The sequence below is a fragment of the Xyrauchen texanus genome, chromosome 14, assembly GCF_025860055.1.
Source record: "Xyrauchen texanus isolate HMW12.3.18 chromosome 14, RBS_HiC_50CHRs, whole genome shotgun sequence".
NCBI lineage: Eukaryota > Metazoa > Chordata > Actinopteri > Cypriniformes > Catostomidae > Xyrauchen > Xyrauchen texanus.
In genome coordinates this window covers 11,038,615-11,065,599 of record NC_068289.1, presented here as the reverse complement: position 1 = coordinate 11,065,599, position 26,985 = coordinate 11,038,615, and the positions used below count along the sequence as shown (strand labels likewise).

General features: G+C 38.2%; 2 protein-coding genes across 3 annotated transcripts; both read right to left on the bottom strand.

Moving 5' to 3' along the window:
• Positions 1–25: 25 nt before the first annotated feature.
• LOC127654723 (serine-rich adhesin for platelets-like) lies at positions 26–19,668 on the bottom strand. 2 transcript variants are annotated; one of them, XM_052142022.1, is made up of 11 exons: positions 19,590–19,668; positions 14,217–14,358; positions 12,464–12,535; positions 10,644–10,782; positions 10,289–10,424; positions 9,978–10,130; positions 9,253–9,453; positions 5,276–6,812; positions 2,733–3,733; positions 940–1,045; positions 26–862 (listed from the first exon to the last, which is right to left on the bottom strand). In XM_052142022.1, exons 3-11 carry the CDS (start codon positions 12,519–12,521, stop codon positions 660–662), a joined length of 3,534 nt encoding a protein of 1,177 aa, XP_051997982.1. In that variant the 5' UTR covers positions 12,522–12,535; positions 14,217–14,358; positions 19,590–19,668; the 3' UTR covers positions 26–659. The 2 variants fall into 2 exon arrangements, 1 of the variants encoding a protein (XP_051997982.1); XR_007971965.1 differs by having other exon boundaries at positions 820–862; positions 940–1,339.
• A 144-nt stretch (positions 19,669–19,812) lies between these two features.
• On the bottom strand, positions 19,813–22,740 carry LOC127655186 (MIT domain-containing protein 1-like). The gene is made up of 7 exons (XM_052142833.1): positions 22,199–22,740; positions 22,024–22,125; positions 21,768–21,904; positions 21,586–21,672; positions 21,353–21,465; positions 20,996–21,056; positions 19,813–20,390 (listed from the first exon to the last, which is right to left on the bottom strand). Exons 1-7 carry the CDS (start codon positions 22,341–22,343, stop codon positions 20,295–20,297), a joined length of 741 nt encoding a protein of 246 aa, XP_051998793.1. The 5' UTR covers positions 22,344–22,740; the 3' UTR covers positions 19,813–20,294.
• Positions 22,741–26,985: the final 4,245 nt, after the last annotated feature.

Genomic DNA, 26,985 nt, shown 5'->3' with positions numbered 1-26,985 from the left:
GTCAGAATTAATGAGAACAGTTTATTTATTAAGGTTGGTTTGGTATTTCAAAAGTAATTTATTAGGTACTGTATATTTTTTACAGTCACATTTTTAAACATTTAACATTACAATAACCACATTTTTCATACCTAACATGTATCGGAAACTATCAGATACACTCACATGTTAATACAAATTAAACCATGGTAAAATCTATAATTGAAAAGAGACTGAAATCATACGTAATACAAACAATTAATACAAACAATATTTCACGTGTAGAAAACAAGGAGAAAAGGTGGTAAACCTCACAAACAATGATAAACATAAAACATGACAGACAATTTTATCAGCACACATCTATCTGAGATCTCAATAAGGATGGTTTTCTTGATGCTTTTGCTTGAGTCTGAACCTCACCCCCGTCCCCTTGCTCCTCAGGTCTACTTTGATGCACAAGCACTACTATTAAGCTCAAACTCTGCTGTAGTTCACATGGCGCAAACCCCAGAGCATCCTGTTTTTGCAGACTCGTGTACAGTTCCTTGGACTGAAGTTCAGGAAACAGTTTTCACAACAAAAAGTTACCAAATACCAGAGAGCTCTTGCATGTCAATGCCCTCTGATCCTCCGTAACATCTCAAATTTTTCTCTTGCTGTCATTTGACTGACTTTTTTTAGTCCATAGACTTATCACTCCATGCCATTGATTTCCTCTTGGCCAGCTCCATCCAGGATGGCTGGCTACTGTCATTCCCAGACTGCAGAGGAGATGATGACAGTGATGATGAAGGAGATGACGATGATGGTGGCACTGATTTCTTCTGCCATTTATCCTCTCTCTCTGCCATTCTTATGGGAACAGAGGAAACTGATGCTCCTATGAGAAATATCAACATGGAGTTTGAGCATATACTCAAGATGTTTACTGTCATGTGAAACTCATGTTATACTCACTTAGTTCTAGTCCTGTGTCTGTTCCTGTGACCTTTGAGATAGGTCTGAGAGGAACGGTTGATTGAGGTGTGGTTTGGGACTCTGTTGTGGCTGTCTGCTCGCCTGCCTGTAGAAATCAATAATTGCAAGAAGGAAATCTGAAACAATTCCACCAAAAACAGAATTCACAGCTCTGTACTAGAATTCTGAGTGTCCCTTTTGAGAGTACTTCTTTAAGCTATGAATATATATAATTTGTACATAAAAAATGCAAGCTATATTTGAATGGGCCTTTCGTGAGAAATGCCTAAGACAAAGACAATTTTTTCAGTTCAAAATGAACAGTTTTCACTCAAGTGACATCATGTGTTGTTGGGTTTCTGTTCCTCTCACATGTCTTCTGCTCCCATTTTAGTCATCACTGAAAAGGACAATTTACACAAATATGAAAATTCATGTTGTTACAAATCCATATGACTTTCTGTCTTCTCTGGAACACAAAAGGAGATGTTAGGCAGAATGCTAAGGTGTGACAGCCTCAGTCACCATGACCTTTAGTGTGGAAAAAAGAGCAGCATTTGAAGGATTTGGAGTGACATGAGGATGATTAAACAATCTATGAAGGCAAACTATGCCTTCCACCAAAAAACTTGATTACTATAATATTACTAAAATCATGGTTCATTTTACCAAATGAAGGCAGGAAAAAAAGGCTAAATACAATTTGCCTCCTTCAGCATTAATAACCAATAATTATCTGATGTAACCTTTAAAAGCCAATTAGCTTTTAATATCACATTAGTGCATCTTCAAGCCTGGTTGTGGTTAGGGCAAAAGGTGTGAAGAAAGTGACATTTATCCAAATATCAATGAAATACAAATTAGAGAAAGATCTCAAAAGTGAAAAACTGAAGGAAATACATTTTGTTTAATATATTCCATGCACTAACTTGCCTTTAAAGGGACTTTGGCAATACCTGCAGCCCTGCACAATGTCTGATGTAATAAGTGACACAGGCCTAGGCTGCATCACAAGTACAGCCAGTTATTTTTTTGTTATTGATGTTTTAATCAGGCTACTTGTCCGGTCGGGCAAGTAAAATTACCTTTCGTTTGCCCCTTCTAAATTCCACTTGTCCTGGACAAGTGGATAAGCCTTAATGTCGAACCCTGCCAGAAAAAACTTAACATGAGAAGTCCTGCAATACAAAGCTTCAGAATTGTACAAAGTTACGGGCTAGTACAGAGATGTAGCAGAGGCACTGTGAAACAATTACAGTATGTTGTGGTATTTGATTTGCATTCACTTTATTGCATTATGATAATTGCCCTAAAGATAATGTTGTGACAATGAGGAGGGCGTGGCCGGGCCATGAGGGTGCAATGAATCACTGCTCTTGTTCGGTGACAGCTTGAGGAGGGCCTGATCCTGTGTCTGGTGTATGCTGGCGAGGGTCTTGAACACATCCTCCAGAGGTGAGGGATCCATGGCTGTGCTCTTCCTCCTTTAATTCCCAGGTTTCCGCAGCAGTGTGACGGGTTCAGGATGAGCAAGGAGGAGTCGGGAACCGGCAGGACAGTCAACAGAACTTTAATAACATAAATTTACTTAAAACACACAGACGCACACAAGCACGCACACAGTGGCTGCGTCTCTTTCTTTCGAACTGGCATCCCCGGCTCCCCTTTAACGCTCTCTCCCGCTGGTTAGTTGACTTAGCACTGGACTTGAACCCTCACGGTCCGGCCACGCCCTCCTCCTTGTAACAAATGCACTTTAAAGTTTAGAGATGAAATAATATGATTAATGATACCTTGGCTGCAGCAGTGGTTTGGCTCTCCCAGCGCTGCACCAGTGATGTCTTGATTCCTAATCCTGCTGCCCACATTGGTCTTCCATCCTCTAATCCATTCTCTTTCGCCTGAGGCTCAGATGCCATGTCAGCTTTCCCTGAGATTACCCCCTCCTTCTGAAGTTGATCCTGTGAGATAGTATTGGCAGACTGTGGGGAGACCAGGTGGGATGCTAATTTGGGGCTTGACGATAAATGTGTGTAAGATGGCGTAGGTGTGGGATGGAGTATAGATTGTACAGAGGTCTGTGGGGCCTGAAGAGGTCCTGTACGCAGCGATGATGACTGTTGAATGGGTGGTGTTTGTGGTGTCCATGGATGTGATGACAGCTGTTTTACTGTGTTTACAGTGTGAGTAGTGGATTGGGTATTTGATTTGCATGTAACTGTAGACTGTACTAATTTTGTTGTCGAATTACAAATTTGGGTTTTTGACTCAAACTGAAGTTCACTGGTACTGTCCACTTGTAATTGACTGGTGGCTGTCTGAGTTGGATTTGTACAAATTTGTATTGTTGAAGTGTGGCTTGTAGTAGTTGTTCTAGTGTGGTTTTGCAAAGGTGGAAACTGAGTGGTAAGTTGTGAAGATCTTCCAGATGTTTGTCTCAGAGAAGACTGTGTTGCTATCTGCTGACTTGTAATGTTTTGTGTGATTCTTGCATTGATTTGTGATGTGGAAATTTGGGTTTGGGTTTCTGGCAGTGTTGTGTTCAAGGTTGTTGGTCGTATGGTTGTTTGCAAGCCAGGGAAGTCGGGCAGTCTACTGGTAAAGAGCTGCTGTAGACTTCTGGTCTTTTCTCTAGCCATCTCCATCCAGGAAACCTCGGAGGCTGAAGATGTTGGTGTGTTTTCCTGAGAGGACACAGCTGAAGTCTCTTTTGGAGACAAATCTATTCCTTCTTTAGGTAGTGAAGGTACAGTCTTAGTGGCTTTGCTGGGTGAAGACGATAGCTGAGGAGGTTCTGAAAATACACAATAATGGTTATTCACAGGGCAAGGCTTTTAACTATCAAAATAAAGTCTGGTCTAGTCTTTTAGCCAAGAACCACCCAATTAAACAGGAACAGGTCATCTGAGGCCAACATGGTCTCATCGAATCATGTTACTATACCAACATTTTTGTGATTTTTATGTGGCTTTTTGTACTGTATGTATTACTGCAGTTTTGTGGTGAAATGAACATGAGAGGCGCTACAACAACAACTTACACACAAATGATTTGTGTAAAGGCATATATGATCAGTTAACAGAAACTTACTTTTTGTCCTTTTACATACACAATGATATATTATGACATTAAAACACTTTTACATTAGCACATGACTTGTAAGATGATATATTTTAACATTCGCATTACATTACCAACTACATTTACAAGCTATTAATGTGTGATAACATTGCGTGAAAGCTCAACTGCTAGAGCGTAGCATTTGTGATGCAAAGGACCAGGGTACATGGAGCAAGCGAGTCGACATGTGAACCGAAAGTGTCATAGAAGCACCACATCACAGAATGATGTTGTTGCTTCAGAAATTGCATTTTTCATCTCATATTTACATGACAATTACATGTGAATTACATGACTGTGGTGACAGTTTTGCATAAAGATATCATGTTGTTCATTACAGGTAACGCAGCAGTTCGGAGGTGAAAAGTCCACTGAGTGGTGCTAAAAGTAAGTTAAATGTTCTCCCAAACAGATATACGTTTTTAAGGTTAATGCTCTATTGAGTTTTAAATCAACAACAGCAACCTCCCTACACTAAACCTAAACCTTACCGATATTGTTATATAAAGCAAATGTTAGATGAAAAACAGATGAGGTTTTTAGGTAAATTGTGTTTTAAATCAACAAAACCTACCTCACTACCCTAAACCTTACAAGATCTTCCTCTGAAGTGCTCAATGTAGCATCCTGGTACCTTATAAACATGAGTTGTTTACATGCAGACTGATCAAAACCTGTGCATCCTGACAAACAGAAACTGTGTAATGCCAGCCAATTTTATGTTTAAAATGCTTCTTATAAATAAAGGATGGAACAAATGCATTTGTGAATTAAATCACATGACAGATTTATACACTTTTGTTATAATCATTCGTCACCACTCTACTTGACTGTTTTGCTGTTCGTTACTCTAAAATGTATTATCATTAAAATAGAGTTGAGAAAGGTTTTATTGGTTTAGTAAAGTCCTTTGTTCCACAAGAAGGTGGTTATCCTAAATAATGATGTACAAGCACAATCTGCAGTTTGTTTGCTCAGTTGAGTGACCGCTATCAGTGTAATTACAGACAGAGTGAGACTGGCACTGTTAAATATTTGGACCAAACAGGTTTCTAAAAGCTTTGACTCAGAAAAGTACACAGACTGTTTTATGGTGTGACCTGGAACAATATTCACATGGGATAGCTGTTCACACTGGTCATAATTCTTCGTAAACTAGATAGGGCAGAGGATTGATGTCTTCAGAAACCTTGGAAAGCCACAAAAAGAAACTCACCAGCTTGTCTGAGGAGAAATCCACCTCTCCCTTGGTCTTTGCAGACAGTCTTGGATGGGGAACTGGAGGGCTCTTTGGTTTGCAGAGGAGGGTTTTTGAGTTTTGTATCAACTCTGAAACAGCCCGTGCTAGTGTGCTGGTCCTCAGGTTCCTTGCAGCTTGTTGAATCAGACTGTGAGGCTAGAGGTTTTATCCTGTCATTTTGTGACTTGTCCAAGCGGAACTTTGTTGAAAGAGAGGTGGAGCGCAGCTTTACTCCAAAAGCATTTGTAGCTTCTTTCTTGTTTTCCTCCTCAACTTTTTCTGTCACACCCTCACCTGCCTCTTCTGCTTCCTCCACTCCCTCCTGAACCTCTTCCTCCCTAGCCTGAACCACAGTCTCCTGCAACTCATTGTCCTTACTCTCCTCCACATCCCTGGCCTGAGGAGGGTTCACTGGTAGATTGGTAAATTTTGTTGGTACCACTGGATTGGTAGCTGCTATTTCTTCCATCTTTGATTCCGGTGGTAAGTCAGCACACAGGTCTTTTCTTCTTTTCTCAGCTTGTGATCTAAGTTGTTCCTGTATCTTGGAATTTAAAGAAGGTTTTGCAGGACATGGAGGTTCTTTTTTCAGTCTGGCTTGCCCAACTACTCCAGTGAAGCTTGCAGTCCTTGGCCGCTCCTGGTTCTTGTCTGAAGAGACAATGAAGTGGAATGATCCAGACACTGGTCTCTTCCTCTTAGTGGACTCTGTCTGAGAGTGATCTTCCTGACCAACAGCCAACACTGTGGTGACTGGCTGAAGGGTCTTGGTCTCATTCTTTTCATCTGTGGAAGGAACATTTCTCCTCAAAGATGATGGTATCAGATTCACTCCACAAATCATGTTGGCTGGAGCTTGAGTAGAAGCCAGATTCTGGACTTTTGATTGGCTATTTTCTATAGATACTGCATTCTGAACACCATATTTGCTCAATGTGTCCATCTTATTTTGTATTACTTCTTTAGACGACTTCTCATCTTTCATAACACTCGTTCTTTGGATGGTAGTCACACTTGTTCTAACAGTTGGTTTTACATTTGGCATCAGGTTACTTTGGCTGTTCTTGACTAGTTTGGAGCAACTGAATTCCTCACTCCCCTTTCTATCGATTGGCACCACTGGGCTTGGGGGTTTGGCTGCTTGGGCTTCATCTGAGTTTGGAATACATTTATTTTCTTTTTTAGGCTCGTGGCCCATTGTGGATACTGGTGACTCAATAGGAGTTATCTCTTTTAGGCTAGGGCCATGAGGATATGTGGAGAGGATGCTTCTCTCGTGCTCATTTTCAGCTTGTTTACTATCTCCAGCACCCCGTAGAGACATTACATGTGAAACTGGAAGTACACTCTTGATGTGGGAAGCAGTAAGCCTCTCTCCTAGGTGTAATACTTGAGAGGAATACGAGCGAGCACGGGGTTTCTCTATTACAAGAGCAAGCCCATCGTTTTCCTCCCTCTCAGTCAATGAATGTTCCAGGTTGTTCAAACTCTCAGAACGTGGTCTGCTTACAGACTGAAAGAACAGTGCGAGAGCTCATTAGAAAAAAAATATAGTTGTAAAATGTCCTTATGTACAAATATTTTACAAGATGTTTCACATACCATTTTAAAGGCATGTTCTAGGTAGAGGTCTGCTTGTGCCTTAAAATGTAACCCCAACCAGAACCATGCCCAAGACCAAGAGACCGAACTCTACCTGGCCCGAACAGTAGAGTCAGATTTTAAGCTCGAACACGACCTGAACGTGAAATTGCTTACCCTCTTTATAATTTCTGCTCCTAGTAAGGACTGTTGCAACAGGGTGTATTTTATGTAAGCATCGAAGGCAACATTCATAACAGTATTGTAACAATAACATACAGTTTTAACAAGGCACTGCAGTGGTCAGTACACTAGAGCAGAAGAAAAAAAGCACTGTTGTTGCTTCAGAAATTGCATTTTTCATCTCATATTTACATGACAATTACATGTGAATTACATGACTGTGGTGACAGTTTTGCATAAAGATATCATGTTGTTCATTACAGGTAACGCAGCAGTTCGGAGGTGAAAAGTCCACTGAGTGGTGCTAAAAGTAAGTTAAATGTTCTCCGGTTTTAACAAGGCACTGCAGTGGTCAGTACACTAGAGCAGAAGAAAAAAAGCACTGGCTCACCATTTATCAAGTGCCAAAACTTTACTTGATCTGGAATCATGTGTAACAATTTAACAGTCACATTAAGTCCTTTGCTGCCTGAACTTCTTCACAATGTCAAATCTTTGAGACACCTATGCTAAAAGAAGCTAGACGCAGCGGAATGAATGAAACAGAACACAGGTGTCTCAATATGAGTTTTTGAAACGTAACGTTTTTTTTAACATGACACAGAAGACCCTGAAGAAACAGCTAGATGCGGTGCAACAGTCAAAGATGTCAGTACGACGTGTTTACGTAAAACAATGGAAAAACAGAGCAAATGCACACAAAAAGCAATTTTGGTAAGCTTGTTTATTTTTTCATTAATTTCAAACCCCGACCCGAACCCGAAGTCATACTTAAAAAACTGGCCCAAACCTAGACTGAAACCCATCTGTTTCTCGGGTCAGGTTGCAGACCTCTAACAGCTGGTGTGCTTACTGCCCCCTACTGCAAGAAGGTGATACATCGAGCTTTAATTTCTCCGATGGTAGGAAGGTTCCTTGTTACAATTGTTTAAATGTTTTTTTGAAACAGTCTTAACATTCTCTTAACTGTAAGTGTAATTGTCACAACTGTTTTATGGGACATCACAACTCTAATGCACTTATGCTTCAAAACCTAGTTATTGTGTCTGTAAATTGGCCAATGCCACCAAAATGAAAAGTTTGTCATTGTGTAAGCTGCACTAGTCAAAATGATTAGATGTGTTTTCTCCATGACAGTCAAACCTGGAAATGTTTGTTATATACAAATTTCATTTTTGTTCTACTTTTTTGTTGACAATGACTGCTTACTGTACTGTACAAGAATGTCAGTTTTGTCTAGCTAATTGCTATTGTGTATCGTACTGAGCTTTTTAAATACTGTAGGTATTCAACAGTAGGTATAAGTATACTGGGAAAAGTCATGTTATTTTTGTAACAAAATTTTACATGTAAACAGAAAATTCACATTTGCATGTACATTTTTACAAATTTCTTACATGTAAAGTCATATATAGTGAACAGAAAATTGCCTCAAAATGATATCCATGCAAAAAAAAAAAATTATTTGGCGAAGATGCGGAATCCAACTACCACTATCAGAACTAATTACCAAACGTCGTTGGAAATAGCTTGGCCACGTGCTAAGAATGCCTAAGGATAGGCTACCACAAAAAGCTTTCCTAAGCACAAACAACCCTCACTGGAAATGGCCTTGAGGTGGCGTACTAACAACCACCAAACGCTATTTCCAAAGATCAGCAGAACAGTTTATTATGAAGCCGTTTAACCTTAGCCGGAAAGCATATGGAAGCACTTGGACCGCACATCTACAAACACTTGCCAAAGATCACCATCAATGGAAGGAAATCAGTCGTGAAGCGACGCATATCCACCTTGGATGAAGCCGTTATTAACCTAACCTATAAAACCGGTACAAACTATATATAATGTACCTCCTCAAAGTACATAACACAAGTCATGCACATTTAGTTATTGTGCAAATTGAAGACAATTGTACTTACTCTTTTGCACACATGTGCCAAAACATGTGCAGTTTGCTTAAATAAATAAGAAATTAAAATCTGGTGTGAACAAGAAACAAAACTCTTGTTCAGAGATTTTAAATTATTGTTTTGAAAAAAATTATTCTCATTCGAGAATTGAGCCAAAGCGTTTGAGAAAAACTGTCATTAGAATTGCATACTTTTTTAAAGCTTTATTTTTCATATAATTAATTGCAAAAAGCATTATGGATAATAGGTTTAGAAGGAAGCTATAAAAAGACTCACTGAAGTGATCAACCTCTTGTTCTTAGCACCGGCCCTTTGGTTCTTAGGTTTGATGGACATACGGTGGCGGGCAGCAGAGCTGTCCAAGAGAGAATTAAAATGGGGAGGAGCGTTGAAGTCCACCCCTGAACTTGTGGCAAATGAGGAGAGGGGAGCAGGTGCTGGGCTAATGGGCAGAGGGGAGAGGGGCTTGGAAGAGGCCTCAGAGAAGAACAAAAGCACACATATTACAGACATTACACAACATGTTAGATAATGGAACACATACAAATTATGATCATGAATTAGTCTGTTTTTTTTTGCTGATGCATTTGTTCATGAATTAAAAGTCAAATCTCAATAGTTGAAGTGCTGAGAGAAATGACACATGAAATGACATCAGGCTACCTTTTCTTCCTTCTTATATCCTGTTCCAGCTAAACTCAAGCTGTTATCTTTCTTGGTAGGGATGGGAAACTGCAAGCATTATGACATGTATATTTGTATAATTTTCAGAATGGGATATGGGCAAGCATTAATGGAGACACAAATTGTGTCACAAACTGTTGCAGATGATTGGTTAGTCTAACAGGCCATACTCATCCAGAAAACATGCATCTATAACCAATGCATACACCACATTCACTCAAGTCAAAATAAACCACATAAAAAGTCATAATACTGATGGTTTAGAAGAATTAGCATATTCAAAATGGGGATACTGCAGTATATTCCAGTATACGCACCTTGTTTGATTTGCTCTTGGATCCCTTACCACACAACATTTCAGAGGGACCACGAGGAAGGCCATCATCCTCTGAACTTCCAACTAAGTCTTCAGGACGTTTCATGGGCAGGGGAGGAAGACCTAAATGCATCTTCTGCTGCCTGAGTTTCATCTAATCAACAACAAAAAACATTTTTTTAAGAGAACATTCTCTTAAACATGAGATCAAGGAATTTGTGATATCTACTGTAGACTTGAACAAGAAAGAGAGTTACAGAACAAATGTTAGTGTGCCCTGTTTGTGTATGTTTGTGTGGGTGATTGTACTACCTGCAGAGCTCGAATGTTGCCATGAATGTTTTCTTGTGACAGAACTTTTGGTGGCTCAGGGTCTTTATGACTGTGCTCTAACAGGAAGATGCTGTCATGTGACAATGCCCGGGAACCCATCATGCCTTTAGAGTAGCTAATAAAAAAAGATGTCAAAAGTAAATGGGTTAGTACAAATGATGAAATCATGCAGGGACTTGCAGGGCCCATAGATTAATGGATGGTAGACAGACAGACAGACAGACAGACAGACAGACAGACAGACAGACAGACAGACAGACAGACAGATAGATAGATAGATAGATAGATAGATAGATAGATAGATAGATAGATAGATAGATAGATGTATACTTACAGATCATCCTCTGAGCCATCAACACCCAATGTGATGTTACTCTCAGAATGACTCTGCTTCAGACCACTATCATCATCTTTCCCCCTTGTCTTCCCAAATAGCCGTGACTTGAAAGACTTTAACGTGGACTTATTTTTTCCTAAAAACCAGACACATCATGCCTTTGGATTATATACTTCTTCTTATAGTATAAGACATTCAAATTCGGTGGCACCAAAAAGTATTTGGATACTTAATCCACAATTAAAATGAATGAATGCATCTAAATAGCATCTGTGAACCAATGAAGCTTCACATTTCTTTGCCATTTCTGATATTAACTAGTCCCAAGGCCATTTTAGTGGATGTCTGAAGTCCGTATTCCTCAAGTTCATACAGGTGCCAAAAGATGTAGTTCATCACAATAACTTTGGACATGTTCCAGCTAGAAAGTGTCCAAATACTGTATATCTTAATTAAAAAAATTACATCTGTTGTTTTATCATTTAAAACTTAAAAAAGATTGCTTATGCAGTCTTTACAATAATTGCCACTTGGTTTGATATTTTGTTATATACAGTATGTTTAAGTTTATATATTCTAAATCTACAACCCCAATTCCTAAAAAGTTGGGACAGTATGAAAAATGCTAATAAAAACAAAAAGGCGTCATTTGTAAATTATATTCACCCTTTGCAATATTGAAAACACTACAACTACACATTATATGATGTTTTACATTGTGAATATCTTTGTTTTTGTACAGTACTTTAACAGTAATTTTAAATCAGATAATTGCAACACACTAAAAAAAGTTGAGAGGCAATTTAAGACTAATAACAATTTAAGACTAATAACAATTTGACAATGTCGCGATGTGAAACAGATGTTAAACAGGTGAGGCAATCGTGTCATAGTAGACATAGAAAACAGCCTAGTCCTTCAAGAGCAAGTCCTTCACATTTCAAACAGTTTTTGAAAAACACAGCCGTCGTGTTCCGGACCAAAGAGGAAAAGGAGCATACAAGCTGTTATCAGCATCAGGTCCAAAAGCCAGTGTCTGTATGGGCCAGGGGTGTGTCAGTGCCCATGGCATGGGTAACTCGCACATCTGTGAGGGCACCATTAATGCACAGATATGTACAAAATATAGAGCAGCATATACTACCACTGAGCACCATCTTTTCCAGGGACATCCTGGATTTTTCTGCAGGACAACTTCAAACCACATACTGGCCGAATAAGCAGAGAGTGGCTAGATTTGCCTGTCAACAGTCCTGACCATCTCCAATTGAGAATGTGTGGTGCATTATGAAGCGCACAATACGGCAATGCAGAACTCGTACAATTGTCCAGCTGAAGACCTGAATGATGTGGGGAAATTCCAATTTCTAAACTTAACAAAATTGTGTCATCTGTTGCTTCAAGTGTTATTAGAAGAAATAGTGATGTTTCACAGTGGTAAACACTCGACTGTCCCAACTTTTTTGGAGTGTGTTGCAGTCATCTTATTTGAAATTACTGTACATAAAAAAAACTATGAAATTCACAAGGTAAAACATAATATAATGTGTAGTGCTTTCAATATAGCAAAGGGTGAATATAATTTACAAATCACTCCTCTTTGTTTTTAATAGCATTTTTCTGTCCCAAATTTTTCGGAATTAGGGTTGCATATTTAGTTAATGCAATGAAATTAATTAATTTTAAGTGTCCAAATACTTTTAACGCTTTAGAATATTTTGATAGTGGATTGGAAGAAACACATATGCACATATGCACATTTTATGCACATTCTCGAAATCGACCGCAACATGTTACCTAATTGAATAAATCCTGACCTGTTAAATCGACACTGCCTCCTCCCTCTGGGTCTCCTGAACCTTCCAGAGCATTCATCTTCACCGCTAAAGCTGTTAATGAGGACAGTTACACAGATATCAGTAAAGATAGAACAAGGAGTAGAAAGAAATTCCATAAGGAGTGGTTTGGACAACAGGTCAACCATAAATGAAAAAATCTGATTCACAGAAAAGGTTCTAATCTTAGACAATTGCAAATGATAGTTTACCACTAAAACTACTGTAAATTCTTCTGAAAACAGAGAAAAAAATGTATTCTTTACTTCAAACGAGGGTAGCAGAAGAGTAATTTATTGACACTGACATGTGTAACCCTTGAGTAATAGTATTGCTAAATTCTCTCATCTTGATATAGGCCTACACTTTTATCTGATAAGAGAAAGCATTTTTTCAAGCCAACAGAGACCAAAGGTTTCTTTTGCAGTCATTACATTTTCCATGTGATTATGTGCTTCTATATGTACCGTATTACCACACAAGAAAATGGATTCAGCACACAGTTATGTATGCTCTGTTATTTTAGATCAACTGTAAGTAAATACACATTAGTAGCCTTATTCTAAAATGAAACTGTTATTTGCTGAAGTTCTTCCAGCCTTATTACTGAGGAAACAGTAAGGTGCATAACCTAAGTGTCTTGTTTACATAGACACTCACTCAAACATGGGGCAACGTGTCCTCATTTCGAACAAGTATTACACTTCTTTCTACCTTTTGAGTGTCTACTGTATATTCCTTATTATGACAACAAACCTGTCTTATCACTGAGCATGCCTTGATAACACACATGCACCAATGGAAAAACACACATGCAAAGTCCACCAAGTCCATCCGTTTTTAATACCTCTGCTGGTCTATTTGTGTGGCTCCACTTTAATCACCTGCACAATTTACATAGGAAACATATATTATAAAAATAAATAATAATAAAAATAATGGTCTGCACTTATATAGCGCCTTATTAACCTTAGAGGTATTCAAAGCGTTTTACACTGAGTCTCATTCACCTATTCACACACACATTCATACACCAATGACGGCAGAGATGCCATGCAAGCTGCCATTGGGAGCAACTTGGGGTTCAATGTCTTGCCCAAGGACACTTCAGCATGTGGAATCGTTTGTGCTGGGAATCAACTCTACGATTAGTGGACAACCCACTCAACCACCTGAGCCAGCACAATACTACCTCAAAAAGATAGAATTGTTGTGTATGAGGTATATACTTTTTAACCTTTAAAGAAAATATTATACAGACTATGCAGTGGATATAAGAAATTATGAATACATAATCAGCATATAACAGCTCATCAACATACAGCATTTGATTTTTGCATCATTGGAATATTAGCAGTCACTGCTATGTGTCAAGAATGCAAATACCTAATACAGACCACATGACTTATGAAAATAATCTGTAAGCTTGATGACATAGCACAGAGATCACTGTAAGATTTCACTGAGCACTAATCTTACAACTACAGATGAATCACAAATTTCCAGCACAGTCAAACAGAACAAGGGCTGAAATGCTGCCATAAGAAAAATAGTGAATTAATTTGATGGATTTAGATTTAGAAAGCTAACCTTATTAAAGCATTAGGCTACTACTGATGACTAAAATAAAATAATAAAATACCTTTGAGAAGAGATGTACCGCAATTACCCTGTAGAACAAAGCACTTCAAAAATGTTCTTCAAATAATATAAGCATGAATGAAACCGTACTTACTTTGTCTGTGAAAATCCTTCTATTTCCTCTTTTCTGTGTGTTGCCTGAATTTACTGTTTTCAAAATGATATGCGTGTCCATACATCAAACAAAACACGACAGCCTTCTCCCAATCACAAACATTTTCAGAGAGGTCGGGGGACTGGAAGCAGATTGGAGAAAGAAAAAAATCAGAAACAGCACTGGTAAATAAAGAGGTAGGAACAGGGAAAAGGCAAAACTATTGGCAAAGAACCACACTGATGAGATTGACGTTTGGCAGTTAGGAGTTGGCACTCTGTTTCGTTCCCAACACTTGCTTTTCCCACCACTTAAGCTCTTTGCAAAACAACTAAAACTAAAGAGCTTTTACAGAGACATAGAGGAAACAGTGTGCTGGTGGTGGAGTCTAGAGCTGATGAAGCCATCAGTCAGTACAGTGATGTGAAAAAGTATTTGATTTGAAGTATTTAATTTCCTGATTTCTTCTATTTTTCTGTATTTTTCATACTAAATTGTTTTAGATCTTCAAATGAGATATAACAAAAAAAAAAGGGAACCTGATTAAACACAAGATACAGTTTTCAAATATATATTCCAAAAAAAATAAAAAAATAAAATAATATATATATATATTTGTAACGTAATCAATGGAAAGGAGGAGGCGAGAACCGGTTTGACGATATAAATAATAGTTTTAATGATAAACTTAAAAGAAGACATAAACACACACATGACGGACATGTCCGCTAACAATCTCTCTCTCTCCCGCACGGCCCTCTGCAGTCAGCCTTTAAACCTCACGGAGGCATAATTAGCCTAATACGGCCCCGCCCTCCGCCCTGCCACAATATTATTATTTTTTTTTTACCAGTTATTCAACACCTATATCATCCATGTGAAAAACAAACTGCCCCCTTAAACTTAATAGCTGGTTGTGCCACCTTTTGCAGCAACAATTGCAGCCAAATGCTTCCGATAACTGGAGATCAGTCTTTCACAACGCTGTGGTGGAATTTTGGCCATCACTTTTTTGCAGAGCTGCTTTAGTTCAGTCACATTGGAGGGTTTTCAAGCATGAACTGGATGTTTAATTAATCATTAATTTAGCTTCTTTTGAGCCATTCAGAGGTGGACTTACTCCTATGCTTTGGAACAATGTTTTACAGCATAATCAGTTCTTTCTGATAGTGGAGTCATGAAAAGTGAACTTTATTGATGCGAGAGAGGGCTGCAGTTCCTTGGATGTTGTCCTTGTCTTTTTTGTGATTTCCTGGATAAGTCGTCGCTGTGCTCTTGGAGGAATTTTGTAAGGCCGGCCACTTTTGGGATGGTTCACTACTGTGCCAAGTTTTCTCCATTTGGAGATAATGGCTCTCACTGTGTTTCTTTGGAGTCCCAGTGCCTTTGAAATAGCTTTGTAACCCTTCCAGGACTGGTGTATTTCAACCACCTTTTCTCCCATCATTTCTGGAATACCTTTCGACCTTGGCATCTTCATGCTGATGAAAAAGTTATAATTAGTTGTTGATTTGTTTGAACAGAGCTAGCAGTAATCAGGCCTGGGTGTGTCTAGTCCAGCTGAACCCCATTATGAATGCAATTTCATAGATTTGGGCATTTAGTAACTGAGGGAGCAAATAGTTTTTCACACATGCCCAGTTTGTATTGGATAACTTTTTTGCTTCAATAAATAACATTATCATTTAAAAACTGTATTTTATGTTATTCAGATTGCCTTTGTTTTATATTAGATTTTGTTAGAATTTTTTTAAACAATTTAGTATGAGATATACACAAAACAGATTAAATCAGGATGGGCAAATACTTTTTCACAGAAATATATAACACACCAACCAGTACTCTATATCAACTACAGAGTGTATTTATGTTGATAGACAGAGATAGAGACAGGGAGCATGAGGAAGCTATCTGGTCAAACATTAACATGAGCTGGGCCAGTCAGGCAAGCTGCAGATGTAGAAAATTTGAATTGCTTTTTGTTGGTCTTGTGTTAGTGAATAAGTTGTTAATGTGAGCACCATTCAGATCGAAACAGATTTTAACAGATCAACTGTTGTCTTTGTAATGCATTTGCATTGACATTTATTTTTGTATGCAAATCACAGAAATGCCATTACTGTCTACTGAAAGGTATGCTATCCTGGGTAAAAGTGGTTGATTCTATGTGTAGCATATATGTAGCATATCACAAACCAATCTGTTAGCATCTGAACCAGGCTAAAAATAATTATTGTTTTCAAACAGGTTTCCCAAACACTACCCCTATTGTCCATTGGTCAGCCAAACCAATAGTCCTGCCTCAAAACTCACACTACTAGTTGAGCCAATGTTGCTGTGTCAGGCAGTGGTGCATTTCCCTGTACAATGATGTTACTCACTGTGTAACTACAACAGAGCGATGCATAGTTGCAGAAATGTAACTAGCTAATCAGGACTGTTCCCGGAAACTGCACTAACTATGCACATCCATCGTTCGAACCATGTTGGTTGAGCTGTCATTAATGATGTTACTCAGGGGGTGGAGTAATCATTTCCACAAATATTTTATTATAATAGCTCATTTAGACGTACAACAGAAGGCCGTTTAATGTGAGAAAGTTCCTGAAGATACAAAAACGGCATGCACTTAGTAATGGGACAGATGCACTGTACTGAAATAAATGGGTTTTTCTCTACATTAGACTTCCAGGTTCCCCCGACACACTTAAGCATATAAGCACATGCACACTCTTCAAAAACATATTAACGTCACTTATGCATTAACATAAACACATAAAAGCCATGTTCTCTGACAGAAACCGTGTGTGATAAAAGCGCTTAATCTAAATAGTCTTAAATCTCATAAAACGCTGCACTCGCGTTAACGTGACATTTCAGAATGCCGTTTTCAGCAAAACCCCAGATTAAATCATTTTATTAAATACATGTTAAAGTTGTCAAAGGGTTGACAGAATGAAAGATTATATGGAATGAAAGATGTAGAAACTTCAGTGATGTCAAATGATGCCCACAAAACAAATGAACAAGGAACTATTCATTCTAACCACAGGTAAAGAGCTGTAGTTCAATCTACACAACTTTGGGATGCTGTTTGCACATTTTTGTTGGAACTACAGTTTCGGGAAACACCAATATGTTGGTAACGATGGAACTTTGACCATAGTTGGCTAACAATGCTTTTGGGAAATGCACCCCTGGTCAGGATGCTAAAACAATTAGAGCAATGTTTTGAAAGTGCCACAAGCCTTAAGTGTTTACTCTATTCAGGGAAACCAACAAATGGCTTACTTATAGTTAGACTTGGAATATTTAGCTGGGATATGAGAATGTTTTTTTTAACATCAGAAACAAATGCTCACTTCAGCTTTAAGAAGAAGATAATGTGTTTTCCTTCAGTGTTGACTGTGTAGACAATGACAGGAGTTTTCTACTCCCTCGTGTATATAAGTGTACTGTGAAAGCAGGCTACAGCCTATTAGAAATGTTTAAAAGGCTGTCAAAACAAAGTAGTTGGTCAGCTGTACACTCTCATTTAGCCCATTTAATTCCCCATTATTTGACATTACAAATGTTACTCTCTTAGTCAATCATTCATTTAACTACCCATTATCTCTGAGGATGGAACGTTTTGTATACAGCACTCCGCAAAGCACAGAGCAGCTTTGCCCCAGATACAGAGCATAAATCTGTGTCAGGATCCAGAGTTGGCCACAAATCCCTCTCCTTTCCTCCTACTGGACAAAAGTCAACTCGACTTTCAGATAGCCTACATTATTTGTCTGGCCTTCAAATCTGATCTCTCTGTTAAATTGAACATTTTCAAGTTCAGATGGGTATATAAAGAGGAAGCAAACCTGATATGCACATATGTGTGATTTGATGTAAATTTTTATAAAAATGGTCTTGCCATGGAATATTTTACTACTGCTAAGGCCACGATACACAGATTATAGTTGGACAAGGAAATAGCTGGCTATTTATCTGATCATGAAGGCTATTTGAAACCTGAATACATTTATGCTATAATCTGATCTGATTTACTGATATACTTTCATTATCTTAATCAAAGAGGCAGTCTAATCCACACATATGGTACATTTTGTCAAATTTCAGCCATAATTTACATTACAGCATTCATGTTACATTGTAATTACAGTACATGTAAGTAGAGTGCAAAAGCAATTACACATTGTAACTAACTGTTATCAGTGTGATAAATAATTGCTATAAAATGTAACATTTGCAATGTAAAGTGTCACCGATTTTAATTATGACAAAATGTGAGACAAACATCATCATCATAAGGATGAATCTCATAAAACTGTCAAGAACATGTCTGTCATATTTCATCCCAATATATATATATATATATATATATATATATATATATATATATATATATATATATATGTGTGTGTGTGTGTGTGTGTGTGTTATATTTTGCATTAAGTAAATTAAGCCAATTTTAGCATCTTTAGATTTTGTGTTATTTTCATAATTAAATCTGGAAAAACAAAAAAACAATATTTTCAGTAATATTTTAGTATTCAGTAATATGTTATGCTGCAAAAAAAAAAAAAAAAAAGAAAAGAAAACATGCTGTAGCATTGTTGTATTAATAATAATAATATTAAAACATTTGAATAATAATAATAAAAAAAAACTGATTTATTTATGGTCCAAAATTAGGCTTCATTTACTTAATGCTAGATATATATATATACATATACACACACACACACACTGTCTTGTATATTGGGGCGAAATCTGAAATGGAAGTGTTTTCGTCAGATTCATAATGTGTTATTTAGAGATAGGCTTAATATTTTTCATGAACTGAGTTGAGGAGCGCATATCGAGATTAAGGGCGATTATACACAGATTTAATCCCCTCCTGCAGGGAATTCATGCGTGTTTCATTATAACTAATGTTTTCTAATAACAGAGGCAAAACAACACGAATTTGTCAAAGAAAGAATACACGATACATCAACTAAAAACAATGATTGCTTTTGTTCAAGACAGTTCTTAAAATGAAAATGATTTTAATACAAACATTTTCCGTTCATAAACAGACATCATGTTTGTGGTCTGAATGGCCCATATACAAGTTTAATGGCCCATATAAATATGACCTCATACAAATATAGACATTCAAAAAAGCATCAAATTACGTGGGTTACCGGCTGAAAAATAAATAAATAAATAAATAGTCCACATGTAAAATTAGAGCACATCCTTTACTTTTATAAATAGTAATAATATTAATAACAATACATCTCACGTTGGCCAATATCAAAAGATCTCAAATAAAAAATAGCACGGCAAAAAATATTATGAAAGTCCTGAAGCTTATAGAAATATACTCACATTCTGATGTCATTCATAGAGAAAGTAAAGTTCTCGCTCTAGCATGCGATGTATGACATACACTTGCTCTTCAACCGAGACGGTGGCGTAAAACACCGTTGTATCAAGAGATAACGTAACGTGACGCGCAAGGTGTAGGCTATATTATACTGCAATTCATTTTCAATTTTACGACTAGTGGAGCTGTCGTTCACAGAATGTCCACAAGAATGCGCTGCTGCTGCACAGAATATTACTTTTATTGCAATAAACACTTTCAGTAGAAAAAAGAATGCATGTACAAAACATTTCATGGAGAGCACATACTGGTGACGTAGTACAGATATTAGAAAATAGGCTACTAAATTACTTGCAAGTGAAGTTTGTTTGCACAATTGCAGATGTATACCAGATAATAAACACAAATGCCTGTCTTGAATGTTTAAAAACAGCAGATAGAAGCAATAGCACATGGATGTATATTAGGTAAAAGGCATCTCAGAATATCTCCCTGCACTTTATATTGGAACAGATCAGCATATTTAAAAATAGACAGTAAAATTGGGTTTCTCATTATCTACATAAGAGAGGAATTACTTTTTTAAATATCATAAAGCTGAAAATGGGGGACAAATGCACATTATAGTTGTCCAGGTAGGTTTCTGAGGACTGCATGTGAAGATACATCTCTACAGACATGCCAGGCAGTGAAAAGGCCTTAGAAGACTATGTCGTCTTGGTGTGTTTCGTATGAAAAATGTCCACAGTAGTCTCGTGACACTCTCTCAAATCATAATCACAGTACCCTATGGAGAAGCGACCCTAAAAGGAAAAAAATAAATAAATAAATAAATATATATATATGTTATGTTTTTATGTCTACAATGCAGTAATGCACAAATACTAGGTTCCCCTTTATTAACAGTTCACAGGTATAAATGCTTAATAAAGAGGGTTGTGGGGGCCTGGGCAAGTAAAGATGCTGACTACCACCCCTGGAGTTGCAAGTTCGAAGTGTGCTGAGTGACTCCAGCCAGGTCTCCTAAGCAACCAAATTGGCCTGGTTGCTAAGGAGGGTAGAGTCACATGGGGTAACCTCCTTGTGGAGGCTATAATGTGGTTCTCGCTCTCGGTGGGACACGTGGTGAGTTGTGTGTGTGAATACCGCAGAGAATAGCATGAAGCCTCCACACACGCTAGGTCTCTGTGGTAATGCGCTCAACAAGCCACGTGATAAGATGTGCTGATTGACTTCTCAGATGCGGAGACAACGAGATTTGTCCTCTGCCACCCGGATTGAGGTGAGTCACTACGCCACCACGAGGACTTAGAGCGCATTGAGAATTCAAAATTGGGGAGAAAAATAAATAAATAAAATAAAACAATAAAGAGGGTTGTGTAAGAGTGAAAGCTGTTCCAGGTGGTACCTTTGGTTTTTTGAAATAATCAAGCCCTCTGCCGATCTTAATAATCCAACCGTTATTAAACCTGAAGAAACAAAGTGAATATGTAGTAAGTCACAACTACATCCAACAACAAATGATCAGGTGTTTTTGCTGTGCTGCAGCAACAAATGCACGTTTGTTGATATTTTTGGAACTCCATTCTCACAATTAAGTGAAATTTAGAAATATCACATGTCCAAGAGTGCTGTTGTTGCACCTGCAGACAAACACAAATCTGATCTGATAGTCAGTAGGACTGATATTACATACAGCTGTTCTAGAAAACAATATGTTCATATTCTTTGATTTACTTATTCAGTAGTTTGATAAGGGTTTTACCTGATCTCCCTGTCATGAATAGTAGAAGAGTACTGAATGTCCAAAAATACATTTTGACTCTTCATTGACTGCTTTATTTCTGCCAGGGCAATGGCTTGCTGAGAGGAGCTGTCCTGGAAAAATCACACAATAAAATGCATGAGAAAAATGAACCACCGTGGATTGCTTAGTGTGAGTTAGTCCGTTCAAATATGTAAAACTTGTAATGTAACCAGCTAGAAAGAGAACCATACCTCATCCTTTGATGTAAGGAGGTGAATCGTCTTTACTTTGCATGGGCCTTTCAACAGCATTTCACAGAAGCGAAGAAAATTATATAACTGCAAAGCACAACATATTTTAGGCTGTACTTTCTCACTCTGTAATAAGAGTTTTTATTTCTCAGTATTTTATTGAGCATCACTGTAGTCTTTACCTGATGGACATGCCGTATATAAGGGTCCTCCACCCAGACTTCAGTCAGCCAGTCTCTGATGTATGGTTTAAAGAGGGATTCATAGCTGAAACCAGTGGAATTGCCTGCTATTTTAATCTGCTCATGGTATTTGCCCTCTGTCAGATGAGAAGAAAAAAGACAGACTAGCCAATGTGACTCCGAACTTCAAAGCAAAACACAAGTGAAAACAGGTTAAAAGCTGTTCTATGTCACCTTTACCATGCTGAACTACTACCTTCTTTGAGTTTGTTTACTTGGTCTTTAATCTGTTCTGCTCGTCCCATGTAGCCCTTGATCTTCTCTCTGTAATGGACCTTCTTTGAGTCATCTTTTACAGCTGGGAAAAATATGTCAATATGGTTAAATTTAGATTTAGACTTAATTTAAATTAATCAAGTCAACTGGCATACCTTTCAGCACATCTAACATGAGTTGGATCCATTCCTGGTAGCACACCAGAGACTCCTGGAAGCGTGAGCTCTGATCAAGCTCCACAGCTCTCTTCAGGACAGAGATAGCAGAGCTCTCCATGCCTGGGAGGAAATCCTGAGCCATCTCATTTGTTTGATGAATGGTGCAACAAAAGCAGTGAAGAGTGTAATCCTTTGGGCAGTGATGATTCTTACATGTGTATAACCAGGAAAGGCTATTTTGTAGTCATAGCAAATATTTGTGCACTCATTCAAGCAAAAACGGAAAAATTAGAATAATTATTTATGAGAAGCACACCATTGTCAATACTCTCCAAGAAAGCAAAACCTTAAAAAAACAACTCCCGATTTTGGGAGGGTTTTGTGATATAAAGTCCTACTACACCAATGACAGCTATTTTCCTTACTTAAAATGTATTTAAATAAACACAAGTAAAATATATTCCCGCATGAATACAACTTTTCGAGCTAAATAAATAGTTTTTAATCACCGAGGAACTAAATTCTGGACACACCCGATTCCATTATGCTAAAGGACCAACTTCCGATTCCGTTTAGGAGGGTTTCCAAAATAAAACAAAACCAAATAAAACCAAATAAAACCAAATAAAATAAAATAAAATAAAATAAAATTGAAGCTTATTTTATGTTCTCATTAATATAACAGTATATTTATGCGAAACGTGTTATATAACATATTTCTCTGTGTTTTACTACTTTTTCATTTGATTTGTGCAAATAAATAAATAAATAACGAAATAAAAAAATACAATAATATTTGTTGACATTACATCGTCATGTAAAATTGGCTATAACTTTACACAGAAATGGTTAGTAAGTTATTTTATCACACTAAATCATGTTAACACATATTTGTTATGTCTTGTGACTAAACTTTTGACATTTTTGGAGTCCAATTACAGTGGATTACTAAGTGAGTAATATTCGACTGGTCATATGATCTCAACATGGCAGGTCTCGTGAATGTGCTTCCTGCACCATATGTAAAATAAAGCATTTTTTCCTCTAAGGCTGATATTACTAGAGTATTTATCTCATGTGAATATACACCATTTTAAACAGATAAAAAACTCAAAGTTTCTTGTTAATTTCAATACAATGTATTGTACGAAACAGGACAGGAGCATCCAGGTAAATTAAATGTTATTGTTTCTCCCATTTTCCCCCCATTTATTTTATTTATGAAAATCAAAAAGTAATACTATAAACCTCTTTTCAACAAGACACACATTTTATGAGAAATAATAGAAGTGATGGTTGCCTTACCAAGTAATAAAACTGTCATTATTTGCTTTATCATTTATTTACCTGTATCCTTAGCTTTGTGAGGGGTAAGAGAATGGAAACATCTCAATTCATTATAGTTTACGTTGTGCCAGACCTGTTCTAATAACAGCATGAACTAAGAGAAGCTATACTGTTGTTACCTTATACACCTCAGACTGCTTTAACTTTATTAAAGTTAAAGTTTCAAGGCATTACATATTAAAACAAAGTAATTGTGACCTAAATAGTAGTTATGTATTTTTCTTTTGCCCTTCTACTGTATATTACTCATCATATGCAGTTTACATGAGCCTTTTCCCTCTCATCATCTTTTTTTTCTTGCTTGTTCATAAAGGGGCAAAAGGGACCGCAAACAACTTCAGAACATGTGAATGAAAAGCTGGCCAGGCTGCTCCAACAGTTTTAACAGCCGAACAAGCCTGTTTTATTCACTGTTATGTGGGTGTAGTAGGGGGGTGCTCTTTTAATGTGCACAGTTTAAGAGTTAGGTGGAGCAGTATTTAGTGAGGAAGCATTTTAAAGCTTATATGGCTGAGAAGACTGAGTGAGAGCAAAGGACAGATGTGGTCAGGGCAGCTGTGGTGAGGAAATCTAAAGCCTGCTGTCTGACCAGCACCACAGTAACAGCATACTTCCTCCAAACCTCAGACCAGCCACACCATTTCCTCTCACCAACTGCCCAGAACTTCCTCCTGCATTGGCGTGAATGGAGGTTGGAAGAGTGCTTTCTGCCAGTCTGTGTACAGTTGTAACAATGGAATGTAATTCATTAGAAAGTCTTTGAGGTCAAAGATCCATTTTATTTGAATATAATCCTTAGTATATATGTGGTCATGTGATGAATATGTGTAGCTCACTGCATCCTGTTGTCATATGAAGAAAACTGTGTGTCCAAAATAGCATTTTTTTCCTGGAAAGGAATGGAATGGGGCTTATCAGTCATGTTAATCAAATCTATTGTCAAGTTCCTGTTTGCATTAAAATGTTTATCTGGACTCCATTATTTGTGCTGATATGAATTTGTGCCATGGTTCATCTTATTCTGAAGTCTAGCAACGCATCTGAATTATCTGGTTTAGAAGTGTCAAATAGACAGCCTCCACTAATGTACCTGTATTTACATTTACATTTTACATTTATTCATTTGGCAGACGCTTTTATCCAAAGCGACTTACAAAAGAGGAAGAACATCAGCGAATCATCTTAGGGAGACATTGGTACAAAAAAGTGCCATATTACAAAGTTTCACTATCATCAGAATAGTATACAAAACAGATTTAAGTGCAACAAGAAATGTAAATAATTTTTTTATTTTTTAATTTTTAATTTTTTTAGTGACCGGTTAAGTGCTTTTGGAAAAGATGTGTTTTTAGCCGTTTTTTGAAGATAGAGAGTGAGTTAGCTTTCCGGATTGAGTTGGGAAGGTCATTCCACCACCGTGGTATGATGAAACTGAAAGTCCGGGAAAGTGTTTTGGTGCCTCTTTGTTTTGGTACGACAAGGCGACGTTCTGGTGGGAACGTAGCTCTGCATAAATGTTTTTAGGTATGCTGGAGCAGACCCAGTGACTGTTTTATATGCCAGCATCAGGGCCTTGAATTTAATACGTGCATGAACCGGCAGCCAGTGGAGAGAGACAAAGAGTGGTGTAACATGTGCTCTCTTAGGTTCATTAAAGACCAGACGTGCTGCTGCATTCTGGATCATTTGCAGGGGTCTAATAGCACATGCAGGAAGGCCTACAATGAGAGCGTTACAGTAGTCCAGTCTAGTTATGACAAGGGACTGAACGAGCAGTTGTGTGGCATGTACAGAGAGGAAGGGTCTTATCTTCCTGATATTGTAGAGTGTAAATCTACATGATCTTGCAGTTTTTGAAATGTGGTCTGTGAAATTTAGCTCATCATCAATGGTTACCCCTAGATTTCTGACCGTTTTGGAAGGCGAAACTGTAGTTGGACCCAGCTGCACGGTGATGTTGTGTTCAACAGCCGGGTTGGCTGGAAAGACAAGGAGTTCGGTCTTGGCAGGGTTGAGTTGAAGGTGGTGTTCCTTCATCCAGGCTGAGATGTCTGCCAGACAGGCAGCGATTCGAGCAGTCACTGTGGTGTCGTTGGGCTGGAAATACAAGTAGAGTTGCGTGTCATCAGTGTAGCAGTGGTAAGAGAAACCATGTGACTGAATGATGGGTCCCAGTGATGTTGTGTATATGGAGAAAAGAAGTGGCCCAAGCACTGATCCCTGAGGTACCCCAGTAAGTAACTGGTGTGGCTTGGATACTTCCCCTCTCCATGCTACCTCACCTTTCAGAGAGATAAGAGTTGAACCAGTCAAGCACAGTTCCAGTGATACCCAGTTTAGAGAGGGTGGAGAGTAGGATCTGATGGTTGACTGTGTCAAAGGCAGCAGAAAGGTCCAGCAGAATCAGAACGGATGATCTGGATTCAGCTTTCGCCTGTCTCAGCGACTCGATGACAGACAGCAGGGCAGTCTCAGTGGAGTGTCCACTTTTGAAGCCTGACTGATTGTCATCCAGCAGCTTGTTCTGTGAGAGATAGGCGGAGATCTGATTGAAAACTGCCCTTTCAAGTGTTTTTGCCATGAATGGGATGAGAGAGGCTGGTCTGTAGTGTTCTATCTGTGTGGGGTTAAGTGCAGGTTTTTTCAGCAGTGGGGTTACTCGAGCCTGCTTAAATGTAGTGGGAAAAGTGCCTGCAAGAAGGGATGTGTTAATTATGTGTGTAAGTGCTGGTAGGATGGACGGAGAGATGGCCTGGAGAAGGTGTGATGGAATGGGGTCAAGGGAACAGGTTGTGGGGTGGTTGGAGAGGAGGAGTTTAGAGACCTCAGTGTTAGTTAAAGGAGAGAACATAGGGAAAGAAGGGTTGCATACAGGAGCCAGGTGTTTGACAGGGTGTGGTGCTGTGAATGTATTGCTGATGGCTGTAACCTTATCAGTAAAAAATGTGGCGAATATATCTGCTGTCAGTGATGTGTCAGGTGGTGGAGGGGGAGGGCAGAGAAGTGTGTTAAATGTTCTAAACAAGCTACGAGTGTCTGTGGTGCTGTTGATCTTGGTCTGGTAATATGAAGTTTTTGCAGTTTTAACGTTATTTGAAAAAGTTGCAAGCAGAAGCTGATATTTACCTAGATCAGCTGGATCTTTAGATTTAGACGTCAGACAGCCAGGGGCTGGTTGATGTAGTCCGTGCTGGTCTAGAGGAGAGAGGACAGATGTTGTCTAGACAGGTTGTTAAAGTAGAGCTAATTGTGTCTGTGGCAGTGTTTACATCAAGCATGGAAAATACATTTATTGTGGGAAGAGAGGCAGAGACATCAGTGGAAAGGCGAGAGGGTGAGAGGGAACGGAGGTTACGGCGAAAGGAAACCAAAGGTGGGGTCGGTTTTACAATGGATGGGAGAATAATGTTGAATTGTACAAAGTAGTGATCAGAGAC

Coding starts and splice junctions, on each gene's coding strand:
- LOC127655186 (XM_052142833.1), bottom strand. CDS start 22,343: ATGGCTCAGGATTTCCTCCCAGGCATGGAGAGCTCTGCTATCTCTGTC. Junction 21,466..21,585: donor TCCTTACATCAAAGGATGAG/GTATGGTTCTCT, acceptor TGATTTTTCCAG/GACAGCTCCTCTCAGCAAGC. Junction 20,391..20,995: donor ATTATTTCAAAAAACCAAAG/GTACCACCTGGA, acceptor TTTTCCTTTTAG/GGTCGCTTCTCCATAGGGTA.
- LOC127654723 (XM_052142022.1), bottom strand. CDS start 12,521: ATGAATGCTCTGGAAGGTTCAGGAGACCCAGAGGGAGGAGGCAGTGTC. Junction 10,783..12,463: donor AGGCAGTGTCGATTTAACAG/GTCAGGATTTAT, acceptor TCTGGTTTTTAG/GAAAAAATAAGTCCACGTTA. Junction 6,813..9,252: donor ACAAGAGGTTGATCACTTCA/GTGAGTCTTTTT, acceptor CTGTTCTTTCAG/TCTGTAAGCAGACCACGTTC.